The sequence below is a fragment of the Pelodiscus sinensis genome, chromosome 11, assembly GCF_052426305.1.
Source record: "Pelodiscus sinensis isolate ZL-2025 chromosome 11, ASM5242630v1, whole genome shotgun sequence".
Lineage (NCBI taxonomy): Eukaryota > Metazoa > Chordata > Testudines > Trionychidae > Pelodiscus > Pelodiscus sinensis.
Genome location: NC_143062.1, coordinates 33,101,471 through 33,114,332, shown reverse-complemented (window position 1 = coordinate 33,114,332; position 12,862 = coordinate 33,101,471). Strand labels below are relative to the sequence as shown.

General features: G+C 38.7%; 1 protein-coding gene across 4 annotated transcripts in view; it reads right to left on the bottom strand.

Annotated features, from left to right (window-relative positions):
• RAD18 (RAD18 E3 ubiquitin protein ligase) overlaps positions 1 to 12,862 on the bottom strand; it is a 209,272-nt gene that overhangs the window by 16,943 nt on the left and 179,467 nt on the right. The window contains exon 13 of one of the 4 annotated variants that reach the window (XM_075938715.2): positions 2,428 to 2,498. The exons of the other annotated variants lie outside the window; for them this stretch is intronic. Coding sequence (XP_075794830.2) covers positions 2,428 to 2,498 — 71 coding nt within the window. The remainder of the gene's footprint in view (positions 1 to 2,427; positions 2,499 to 12,862) is intronic. 4 annotated transcript variants of the gene reach the window in all.

Below are 12,862 nucleotides of genomic sequence, written 5' to 3'. Positions count from 1 at the left end.
CAAAGTTTCCTCCATCCTGCCAGGAGTGTGTGGAGGTTAGTAGCGCTATGCACTCCTGACAGGGTGGGAGGAGACTTTGCGCGCTCTCCTGCCCCCAAGCCCTGACTGGCTTCGGGGCAGAAGGAGGAGTGCACAAAATCTCCTCCCACTGCCAGGGGTATGGGCACCTACGAGGAACCTTTGGGGTGGGGGTAGAGAAGACTTCAAGTGCTCCCCTACCCCGAGACCAATCATGGTCTGTGGGTGGGAAATAAGGGAAGTATCCTGGCCCTGCCCCTTCCGCTTCAGGTCCTGTCCCTTCCACTGCAGCCCAGGGCCACTTCAAAAATTTCTGAAGTGGCCCCTGGCAAAAAAATATTTCCCACTGAAGTGTCATTTCCTCAGCTTAGGCAGGTGGATCACACTGGTGTGAAGTCTTTTCTGATATTTACCCAATTATTGCTGTCAATATCTTGCTTTTGCACTGTCCAAAATAATCTGTCTCCATCTGTAAAATTTACTCTTAAAGTTTTGGTAGACCATTATTTTATCTTCATGTAGTCACTGCTTAGTCAGGCAATTACCTTAGCAGATTAACTTCATTAATACTACTTCTACTCAGGTCCCTCTAAGCCTTTGATAATTTTTCTTGTTTGCTTCTTATATCCCTCCAATTTATCAACATCTCTCTAGTATCAAAGACTCCAGAAATCATTGCAATATTCCAGATCTTACTATAATCAATTAGACATTGATTATTGCCTCCTTTATCCAATACACAATGCCTCTGCCAAGCAGAATGGCAGCGCAGATGGCTAAAATAATTTTGCTTTTCACAACGCATACTTGTGTCTAATTTGGTCTTATCATTATCACCCCCAAGTCTCTTTCAAGTTTACTTGTTTCCAGCTTCCTCCCACTTAATCTGAAATACAAACACAGTATTATTAGTGTTCACTTTCTAAGATGAGTCTTTGGGACTTTCTATATACTGTGGCCCACGAAAATACTCAGCTCTGTTACAGCAGCGTTCTAACATATGGCCTTCGAAACTGAAATAGTAGCCATTCCATGAAATAGCAGCCAAGCATGCAGCCATGTATATACACAGTCAGGAGTACACCATGAGACGTGCAAATACAGCTCTTTTTAGGGATGTGGGATAAACACTAGACTGAGAAGCAAGCAGAGGGCTTAAGGGAGCATAGTATGTCAGCGAGAGCCAGAAACAGCCTTAGCACAATTATGGGCCCCAATCTCTACTGAATTTACATTCCACAAATTTGGAGAAATTGGCTAGTGAAGCATTATACGAATTCAAGATATACAATATTCTGCTCTCATACCAGCTTCCTTTCATTCTGTTTAATAACTACTTGAGCATAATTATCTATTTAATATTCCCACCAAATTGCCCATCAGCTTAGTGTGAAAAGTAAACCCTGCTCGTGCTCATGTTTTATATAAATTTGCTTGGATTTCAAGAAGTTTTAGGAATACCTGTACCAATTTTATTTGCATGTGTATGAGTGTTTCACACAACCCTGGCTCTAGCTCCATACATTTAAACCAACTGGTTTTTCAAAAGCCATCCATAAAGTAATTTCTTTTATGTAGTGTTACGTTACTTCAAAACAAATTTTGTATATAAGAAGAAACAACACTCACATACTTTACACTTAAGTTCAGCTACTGCAAAACATCTTGATTTCATAATCACTTTCAAAAAACCAAATACTTAAGAACCAAGTATTCAAGACTAATGTTTTAAGTCAGTCAAGAAACTAGAATTTGAAACCAATATTTGAGATTTTGTGAATCTACTGTACCAAATATCCAGATCAAAGTGACAAATATCTCACTAATTTGTAAAAAATTATGAATTTTGTCACTGGTCTGGCAGAGTCATGACACAGTCCCACTAGCCTATGGTGGATATCACATTTACATAGACTCAGAGGGATAGCTGTGTTAGTCTGGTAGTCTCTAAGGTGCCACATAACTGCTTGTTGTTTTTACATTCACATAGAGACAGTCAAGGACAGAACAATCTTCTGAGTAACAACTTTTTATTATCAACCAGAATTTATAAATTGTATAGACAGATCCTCCAAATCATCACATAGCTTCCTTGCCAGAGCAGAAATTGGATATTCTGACTGTAGTACAGAATTAATCAGTCCAGAACATTTATAGCATGCATGCCACAAAATCTGAAACACTAGACTGATGAACTTTTCAACATATTAAAAATAGAAATTGAAAACAATATAAACTGTTTAACATATCTATTATGTGGTACACATTAGTGTTAATTATGTCTTTAAAGGGAAAGTACATGTTGCAGAAGCACAAAAAATCTAACTCTGTGATGGCTCTTTAAAAGGTTTTTTTTTTATTTTGTTCCTATATTAAAGGTGCTAATTAGCATTACACACTCTTTCCTACCTTTTACATGGATAGTGATACCAACAACAGATGTAATTAAGCCGTGCTTGTGAGGAAATCCATTCACATCACTTTGGACAAAAAAGGAGGAGAAACATGGACTGAGCTCTTGCAGCATTTCACTATTATCAAACAACATTCAGAGACAAAGTTTTGGCATTGAACAATTCACTTAAAATCAAATTATTTTAATTCTGAAAGTCAATACCAGTGTGACAAGGTACAACATCTGCAAAATTCAATCAACTTGTTAATTTATGCTTATATTGGGGGCTACTGGAGATGGTACAGTAGGTTAATGCACTAACCTCGAACACACTGCCATGTTAGGTTCAAAGAGCTTAGCTACAGGAACAATTTCACCAAGTTTAGAAGGACTCAGTGCACATTCACGAGAGACCAGCACACAATGACAATTTTTTGTAAGATCACACGCTCTGATTCAATAAAGTACCCCTATTCAGGTCCCTAGTGATGCACAAATATGCATCTGAAGTCAATGGGAGCTGAGCACATGCATCAATGTTTTGCTGAAGCAAGGCAAACTTAGGAATGATGCAAAGTCCTGAATTTGCAAAGACTTAAGCATATAGTAACTATGCGCTGTGACTAGTCACAGTGCAATCAATGATGTTATTCACAATATGTAAAGTTATACATATGCATAAGTATTTGGAAGATCAGAGTCCAGGTCAGTTATTAAATATACTGATTAAAAAAAGAGTATGCAAGGAAAATGGTGATATACATCTGCCCCCCACTTTCATGGCTATTAAAATGTATCATTTAAAATTAAATCCTATTCAAGGTCACTGAGTAAAAATGGATTTTAACATAGGAAACAGATCCTTTATTCCTCTAATAGACACTGATTTGGAAATGGAACTTCATTATAACAACAACTTCATTATATCATTTAAATATAAAACTAGTGATATTTTCATCTCTAATAAGCTCATCATTGATTGACTTAGCTCTTAAAGACAGTTTGCACTGGATCTGAACGGCTTTATCATTTAAAAATAACTTGTTACATTATACAAAACAAAGTTTTGACAATAAAGGTATAGAAATAAATGTAAGATTGCTATTAATTTTACAACTGTTCTCCTGAGATGTTTTTTATTAGTGCTTTTTGAACCACAAATTCGGTTTTAATTTTAAAAACAGTTGCTGCGTGTAAGTGAACCATAACAGTGCTGAACAAGTTTGTAAGAAATAGTTCATGCCAAGCATCATTTCCAATTGTACTATGCTTTTCATTTGTGATATGCATGTCAAGACTGTTTAATAGTTATTCTAAATCCATTAAATTATGTAATCACTGCCAGCATTAGAAGTTAGTTACTTACCCTACAGATTTAATATAGATCTTTGAGATGTGCTATCCCCACAGACTCCACTATTGGTGTCCAAATGCCCCAAACATGCAAGAGCAGATTCTTTTCAATAGCAGTGTCCTTTGGGGCTACTCACACATTCTCTGTGCCCCTCACACATTCTCATTTCCTGTAGTTGGGGATATAAGGCACAGGGCATCCTCCACCAATGCTCAGTTCCTTTGCCAATAAAAATCCCAGATATAGGACCTCTGATGAGCATGGGCAGAGTATAAGATATGGAATCTGTGTGGATCACTCATCTTGAAGAACTTCTATTAATCTTGGGTAAGTAACTATATATATATATATATATATATATATATATATATATATATATATATATATATACACATACATCCATCCTTCTTTGAGTGACTGTCCACACAGACTGTATTCCCTGTAATAGCCAACAGTCCTCCTGAAAGCCAGGAGACAAGTGAGTAAATGTCTATTTGAAATGTGACCATAGGAGCGCCCCTTGAAGTCTGTACCCACCTGGAGGCAAGCACCAAAGAACAACAGAAAGTAAAGGTGTTCACAGAAATCCAACTTGCCACTCTGCATATATCAGAAATGGGGCATTTGCAAAGCTGGTTGTAGAAACATAGGTAAAGTGAGCCCTAGCTGTATTGGAGAGTCTTTATTGGCTAGACAGTTACACAGTCTGAGATCCATTTAGATTGTCTCTGGTGATACTGACTAAACTCAACAAATGCAATGAAGACTGGGCATGCATCTGAATGGTTTTAGTTCTATCACAATGAAGTTCTAACAATGTCTAGCATATGAAGTCTCTCATATTTATATAATCTTTTTCTCCACTCATCTCAGGAAGGTGATTTTGCCCATGAAAGCTTTTATTTATATACTAGCAAAAATACCCAGCGCCGCCCAGAGAAAATATAGTAAAAGGTGTGATGAATGAACTACATCAATGACATTTACATAGCATATTTTATTGGAAATACTTTTATTTTATATATTACTTTAAGAAATTAACACAGTTAGTGATGTGCTTACAAAACACATTTACATTTAACTCATTTCTTGATAACAAAAGGTGCGGTGAATGAACTGCATAAATTATGTTAACATATTTTATTGGAAATACTTTTTCTTTTATCATAGGGAAAGGATCTCATAGTTGCAGTTTATGTGACACACTTAACGGAAGAGTCCAGCAAATACCTATGATCAGGTGCTCCTAAAAGCTAATTAGTGGCCCAATTGGAGCTCTGGGGGCCCAACTGGAGCTCTGGGGGAACTAATTTTGAGATATAACCAATCCAGTTATTTAAGTTAGGAAATTAGTAGTATCTATTCAAAATTTAGTGTTTCTAGCTCTTACCATTTCGGAGATCTTTCGGGACAAACAAACAAACTTTCGGAAATATTTATAAGACAACTAACAGAAATACCCAGTGTCACCCGTGGAAAATATAGTAAAAGGTGTGATGAATGAACTATGTCAATTACATTAACATAGCATATTTTATTGGAAATACTTTTCTCTCATATATTACTTTGAGAAATTAACATAGCTAATGATGTGCTTACAAAACGACAAATCCCTTAGGGTCTCTTTTCTCAATCCCCACAAATCAGGAAGACCCATCTTCCCTTAAAGACTCTATGCAAACCAATGTCTGCAGCCCTGAGAAATGGAGGGGATGTCTCTTGGGCTCTGCAGCAGCAGCAAATCACTACTCCAAGTAGCCACTCCCCGAGTGCCTTCAGTGCACACTCCATGGGGCAACCTGAATGGACTTCCTAGCAGCAGCTGGACCGGTTGCATTGATCAGACAAATCAAAATACCTTCAGACCATGTCCAATTAGTGATATCTAGATGATCAGAATATGCAGCACCTGATAATACCTGCTCTTATGAGAATAGGCTGTTCTGAGCATACCATGTCCTCCTCAGCCTCCACAGTGCTCAAAACTTTGTCCTCCTACTCATCTCCTCTTTGTACTGTGAGCTTAATCCTGCAAAGTACATAATGCCTGTGGCACTTGCTGATAATGCACACAGCCCTGCCAGGAGAACACACGCAGCCCAAAAGAGGGCGAGTGGTGGGATGGCTCGTTTGTGTGTGCGTGTGTGTGTGTAGGGGGGGAAGCAACTTTATTTTCCAGAAGGGTTTCCATCAGAGCCCAGCTGCGTGAAGATGTTGAAAGGCTGTGATATCTGGAGACTTCTCCTACCCACAATTAGCAAGGCTAGACCCCCGCCAGCATCACCCACATTTGGGTCTGTCCTGGAGACCTGCTGGTGCCCTATTATAGCAGAGGTTGCTGATTCTCTGCCCCATTGCAGCCTCTCCCCCATGGGCTTTCCCTTGATGGTGCTGCAGGTGCCCACATGCTTTATCCTCTAGTATCTCATAGTTGCAGTTTATGTGACATGCTTAACAGAAGAGTCCAGGCAATGCCTATGATCAGGCACTACTAAAAGCTAATTAGTGGCCCAGTTAGGGCTCTGGGGGACCCAATTTCAAGACATAACCAATCCAGTTATTGAAATTAGGAAATCAGTAGTATCCATGCAAAATTTTGTGTTTCTATGATCAGGTGCTACTAAAAGCTAATTATCAGTGGGCCCAGTTGGGGCTCTGGGAGAACCAGGGGACCTGTTTCGAGATATAACCAATCCAGTTATTTAAGTTAAGAAATCAGCAGTATCCATTCAAAATGTGGTGTTTCTAGCTCTTACCATTTCAGAGATCTTTTGGGACAAACAAACAAACAAACAAACAAACAAACAATTTCAGAAATATTTATAAGAAGATTTATAAAATAAATAAATAAATAAAAGCTTTCATGGGCAAAACCACCTTCTTGAGATGAGTGGAGAAAAAGAGTGTGTTGGCTGATATGAAAGTTGGATACCCACATAGGCTGACAGTTGGAGTTAAACCTATGGACTCTGTGTCCTTGTGAAAAAATACATATAGCAGACCCACCATGAAATCTTGCATTTCCCTTATCCTTCTAGCTGAGATGACCACCACTAGGAAGGTGTTTTTTATTGACAAGCAACAAAGACAATACTTGGCCCTTGGTTCAAGAGGAAGGGCTCAATCAAGGATTATCACATGTGACGGGTTGGATCACAGAAGTCCCTTTGAGACTATAACCCAATGTGCTGATCATATCACTGATCCTGCCTACCTACCCTCTCAGGCACCCCACTATCCTATTCTGCTGGGCCAGAGCTCTGGTCTCCTGCAGCAAAGGCACAGAGTTGAGATCACAACCCACAGCAGAGTAACAAAGACACTGATAATAGCTCATCTCTGGAAGGCCTCATTTACAAGAACTTGACAGCACCAGGAACACAACCCCAAATAGGACCAAAATGCTAAATAAATCCATCTCACACTATACAAAAGTTTTACAAAGAAAAAAGGAAGCACATGAAAAAACAAACAAACAAGAAACGTCAAACCCATGACATCAGAGTACATAGTTGGTCATCTCCATCTCAGGAGGAATGAAGTTTACATATGCTAATACAGGTTAGTAATGGAATGAAATAAAATTAATGGTCACTGAGACAGAAAATAGTTTAATCACTACAGCAATACGTATAACTGGTGCACCCTGATGGCATCTACCCGTTAAGCTACGATCTCATTAAGCAAATGGATACTGAAACCTAGCATGCTTTCAGAGCAGTGATGCCAGACGACACATGAATTAACTCTGTATCCATCAGTTTAATTGATTAAACCAAACTACGCTAAAAAAGAATGCAATGAATTTAACTTTATAGGACTGTAGGTTAGTTAAGAAGCCAGTCCAAAAAACTCATTTGCATACCAGAATGGAAGAATAAACAATGAACTTTACAGGATTTTTATAGAGCAAGAGCCTTTAAGGAACCAAGAAGCAACTAGTAGATATAGGATAAAATAAAAAAAGCTTTAAGAAGAGTATATTAAAATAGAGCCTAAGTAAACAAAAGTGCTAGTAAGTCATTGTAAGGCAATCAATTAAATGTATTCTATTACAAGGGTAATAAAAATCACCCTTTGTTGAAAGCTCATCAGAGATTTACAAAGTCTATTGTATATTTGCCAAAATACAGATACACTCATAATGCTGATTATGTAATACTGACTCCTTAACTCTATAGATTTTCTCTGTATGTCAGAATCATATCTGCTTAGTCATCATGGCTATTCTTAGGCAATGAGTTGTAAAATGGTTGCATTCTTGTGCCCATAGAAAGCTCCAATTAAGACAATGGGAATATGCTTGCAAACACTGGTTTGAGGTTTACATACCAATCACAAACTCCTTTTAGCTCTAATGAGCAAATACAGATATAGAAAGGAAAGGCTGGATTCTCCATTTTGTTTCATAACCGCCACCAACAAAATTTGGCATTTATGTTTTAAATTCAGGATCATTGTTCTTAGGGAAAAAGAAGAACATGTCAAGCTCACAGTGCAAAATTCAAAATACGTATTTCACTTGTACAGTGAGCAAATATGATCTGAGAATCATCTACAACAAATACAGAAGCCCTTGATATTTTTATCACCTTTCCAAAAAATTATATGGGGAATTGTATAGGTTGGAGATTTTCATTTGTCTGAAGCTATTCCAGGTTGCATCGTATACTCAGTGCAAAATATACATGGTATGCAGGGTGCAAATTGAAGCTGAAGTCTTAGACCGGTTTCCAGTGTCGTCATCCCCAAAACTGCTGAAACTGCCGTGAAAACTGTCTGAATGAAAACAAGGACCAAATGGGCATGGAAACGGAATTACTGCCTCGCCCTTAGATGTGACCCCACTGTGATAAAACACAATGGAAGTGGAGGTATGGGGAACTTTGCATTTCCAGTGCTCACAGCATATACCAATTCCATGGATAAAAACCATCAGACTGCATGGCTGTTCATTTGGTACTCTTCATGTCCCATTCAGAGACTCCACCCTCAGTTGGGAGGTCAAACAAATCCAGATTCACTTGCCATGCTTTCTTCCCTGCCCCTTCTCCAAGGCCTTGCCCCACCCACCTCCAAGGCCCCACCCTGCTCACTCTGTTGAGATGAGTATGGGGGGAAGGAACACTGGCATCTCAGAATCTCCCTCCTCAGTCTCCAAGGCAGAGGGCAGGAACAGCACAGCAGTGGGAAGAGGGGCAGCTGAAGGGCCAATCCAGTCAGGATCACCTGTCAGAGATTCCGGGATCTACCAATAGATCCCAATCTATTGGTTGTTGACCACTGATCTAGAACCTTGCCATGATCCACCATTTGGGGAACACTGTCTTTAACGATGCTTGAAGGTGTAGGAAGGATTCAGATTCATGCCTTAATCCAATATCTTGTACACAGATATCCCCATCATAAAGACAACACCAGGAAGATTTCAATGGACTTTATAAGTTTCAGTACAGTAATTCCTCATTTAACACGTGCCCACTTAACACATTTTCGTGATAGCATGATTTTTTTTAGGGAACGTTTTTTGAATTACACGACCGTCCCCGGAATAACATGATTTCCCCAGCCAGCTCATTGCTGGCGGCTGCGTGGGGCTTCCCCTGCCTCCCTGAAAAAAGGGCGGAGGGTTCGTCGCTCGCTGGGCCATTCCCCACTGACTCCCCCTCGCTGGATGCAGTGCGAGTCCTGGCAGACTGGTCACCGGGGCATACTCCCAACCTAATCCCCCTCCCCTCTCTTTCCCTTCCCTTCCCCAGAGCCAAACACTTCCCCTTCCCTGCTGCAACCCAGTTCCCTTTCTCCCCCAACCTCATGTCCCGGTCCCAATAGACACCACTGCTTGAAACACAACCCCCACCTTTTTCATTATTTTCAATGGGAAAATTGACCCCACATAATACATTTTCACTTAACACGATCGTTTTCTGAAACATATCTATAGTGTTAAATGAGGAATTACTGTACTGAGCACCTGTAATGCCACCTCAATTTCATTAGATTTGGATGATCTGCATGTATGTTCCAATTAATTTGGTTTGCAGGCCTCCTCAGCATATTTGAAAAGGTAGCAAGTTTACCTGTTATTTCTTCAGAGAATGAGAGAAGCAATAAAAACAACAACAAAAAAGCCTTTCTGAAATTATGCTTAAATACATTTCAGGAATGACCCTCAGATTTAGATAAAAAAGGGGTAAAAAAGCCAATAAAAAGGAATAAGATGTTACTGGGCTGTCAATTTCTGCATTTTTCATAAATAACTTAAGTGCAATAAATAAAATAACTAATATTTGGATTTACTGCTTCAATATTAACTTTTAACTTCAGTGTGTCAAAATACAATGATTAGCGCAAATAAAAGGGATCTCAAGAAGATTAATGTAACATCTTAATGGGGCCCATTAAAAGCTTTATGAGAGTAGGCAATTTATTAACTGCAGCATATGAATATTAATTTATCCTTTATTAGCTCTACCACTTAAATTAATATGTACAACAAATCATCATGTTCCCATCAGTAAAACTGTCAGTAGAGCTCTGGTTTGACTTTCAAATTGCTGGATGTGAACAAATGTAACACAACTGGAGATTTCAGACCAACTTTTAAGCTACTGGAAAATAAAAGGTCTAGAATTCAGTTACAATCCAAAAACTATAGTCTCAATTATGTTCTTTCTTTATCTGCCTAGGAAAAGGAATATGCAGACTAGATACCAGTGAATAGAAGGCTATAGATTACTATATGGTTTCTGATTTGTATCATATCTGTCACCCTCAATCTGTGTGTGCCCTATCAAACACTAAAACAAAACTATTGACATCAAATGGTCAAATGAAAGACCCTTTGTTGCCATGGCTACTCTTCACCCTTTACCCTCAGATAAATTTTCTCAAAGGCAAGTTAAAAGGCATTGGCGTTATGCTCTAAGTCTGTCAGACCAAGCTGTGGTATACCATGGCGAAGTCAAGGACTCCCCATTGAAAGTACTCTGACATCTGGCTTCAGAAGTTCAACAAAAGAATCTTAGATAACTGCCCCAGCTCCAAGTGGATACTGAGTGGAATGTATTAGAAAAAGTGATCTGTGGGGTAGTATACAAATTTGATTTCCCATTCATAGAAATACATTCCCCACCCCCACCATTGCCCTCGGCAAATTAAATTACTGCAGCTATCCTTTTACTACTCAGCACAGAGCAGCTAGTTGACATTCTCCACACAAGTGTTAGCATGTCTTCATCATAATCCATTCATATCTCAAGGAAACCTTAATTGCCAACAGAATAAAATCATTAGAGTAGAAAACATAAAATGCTCATTAAGTAAAAGGTTAGAAGATTGTTAAATATTCTGCGTCAGACTTGACAAAGAATGGTTGTTTAGCTGAGGAATAATCATTTCTCTTTTAAGATAAAAAAATCATCCTGCTTCAAAGATTATAACAATGAACACCAGCTGTCCTTTACAATATAAAAATATAAAAGCAGTAATACTTATTAGCATCCTCATCATAGAAAGGAAATGTGGTTTTAGAGAAATAAATATTTCTAACAGTTGGTGTTTAAAAGGTGACTGTCAAGTTTATTTGTTTTTATTGTACCTATATTACCAACAAGATAGATAAGGTTCCTAGTCAGATTCATTCTATAGGTCCTCACATTCTAGCACATTACTGTAGTGTTGGATTTGCAAATACGAACAGGGTAAACTTTGTATTTGGATACACACTACCAACAAAATTTCTTCACATCATAAAACCTACATTTTGGTTCTGATCACAGAATCATAGAAACATGGAATTGAAAGGGACGTAGAGAGGGCTGAACTGAGGCAGGATCAGTGTTTCCTGTAAGCTGAGTGCTTATGTGGCTGCTCAGAAGAGATTCAAATGCTGATTAGCAGAATGGCCACAGCCAGGTTTGTGTTTCTACTGGTGGTGCACATAAAAAAACTATTCTGCCCATGGATGGAAAAAATCCACACTTGTATGGGAAAGAGTAGAGGGAACATTGGACAGGAGGCAAGTTTTTTTTTCTAGATCATCCCTGTCTAACTAGTTCTGAAAAGTCTCCAGTGATGCAGAGTCTACAATCTCCCTAGGTAATTTGTTCCACTGCTTAACTATCCTTACAGATAGGAAGTTTTTTTCCTAATATGTAATAATTTTGGTGCTCTTCTCTAGATGCTCTCCAATTTATCCACATCCTTCCCAAAGTGTGGTACTCCTAAATGGACACAATACTCCAGATGAAGCCTTATTAATGATCAGCAGAGTGGAATAATTGTTTCATGGCTTGCTTGCAACACTCCTGCTAATACATCCCAAAAGCATGTCTCCCCCCCTTTTTTTTGCAACGGTATTACTATAGTTTGTGTACTACTACAGGTTGAACCTCTCTAGTTCAATACCCTCAAGACTTGTCCAGTGCTGAATCAAAGAATTTTCCAAACATGGAAGGTCAATATTATTGTGAGTAGATCTCTCTATTTTTATTTCAACAAGATGAATCAACAGGACAATGCTAGCAATGCTCCTTAGTAATTAATGTATGATTGTACTGATACACCCAATATATGCTTATGCCTACCCAAGGCTTGTCAACTTTCTTCATAAAAAAGTGCTAGTGTTGTTACACCATTTTACTGTATTGGCACAAGAAAATAAGTAGCTAAAGCATTAAAAAAATATGCTTACGCTTAGCAGCATTATCATCAACACTGCCACTGCTTACTGGACTCAGAAGATATTTTGGGGTAAATTAGAGCTAAACAACAGCACAGAAAACGGAGAGCAGGACTGGTGGCCAGAAACAAACTTTGAGGAATTTGGCCACGTCCATGATAAGTGGACATCCAACTAACTAAAATCATGCCAAACCACAAACATTGCCAGACCACAGCATACAAGATGAGAGAGATTCAACATGTATAACCTCCAGACCCTTTGCTGCAGTACTCCTATCCAGGTAGTCATTTACCATTTTGTATACATGCAACTGATTATTTCTTCCTCGGAGCAGTATTTATTGAATTTCCTTTAACTTATTTCAGACTATTTCCCCAGTTTGTCCAGATCATTCTGAGTTCTAGTCCTG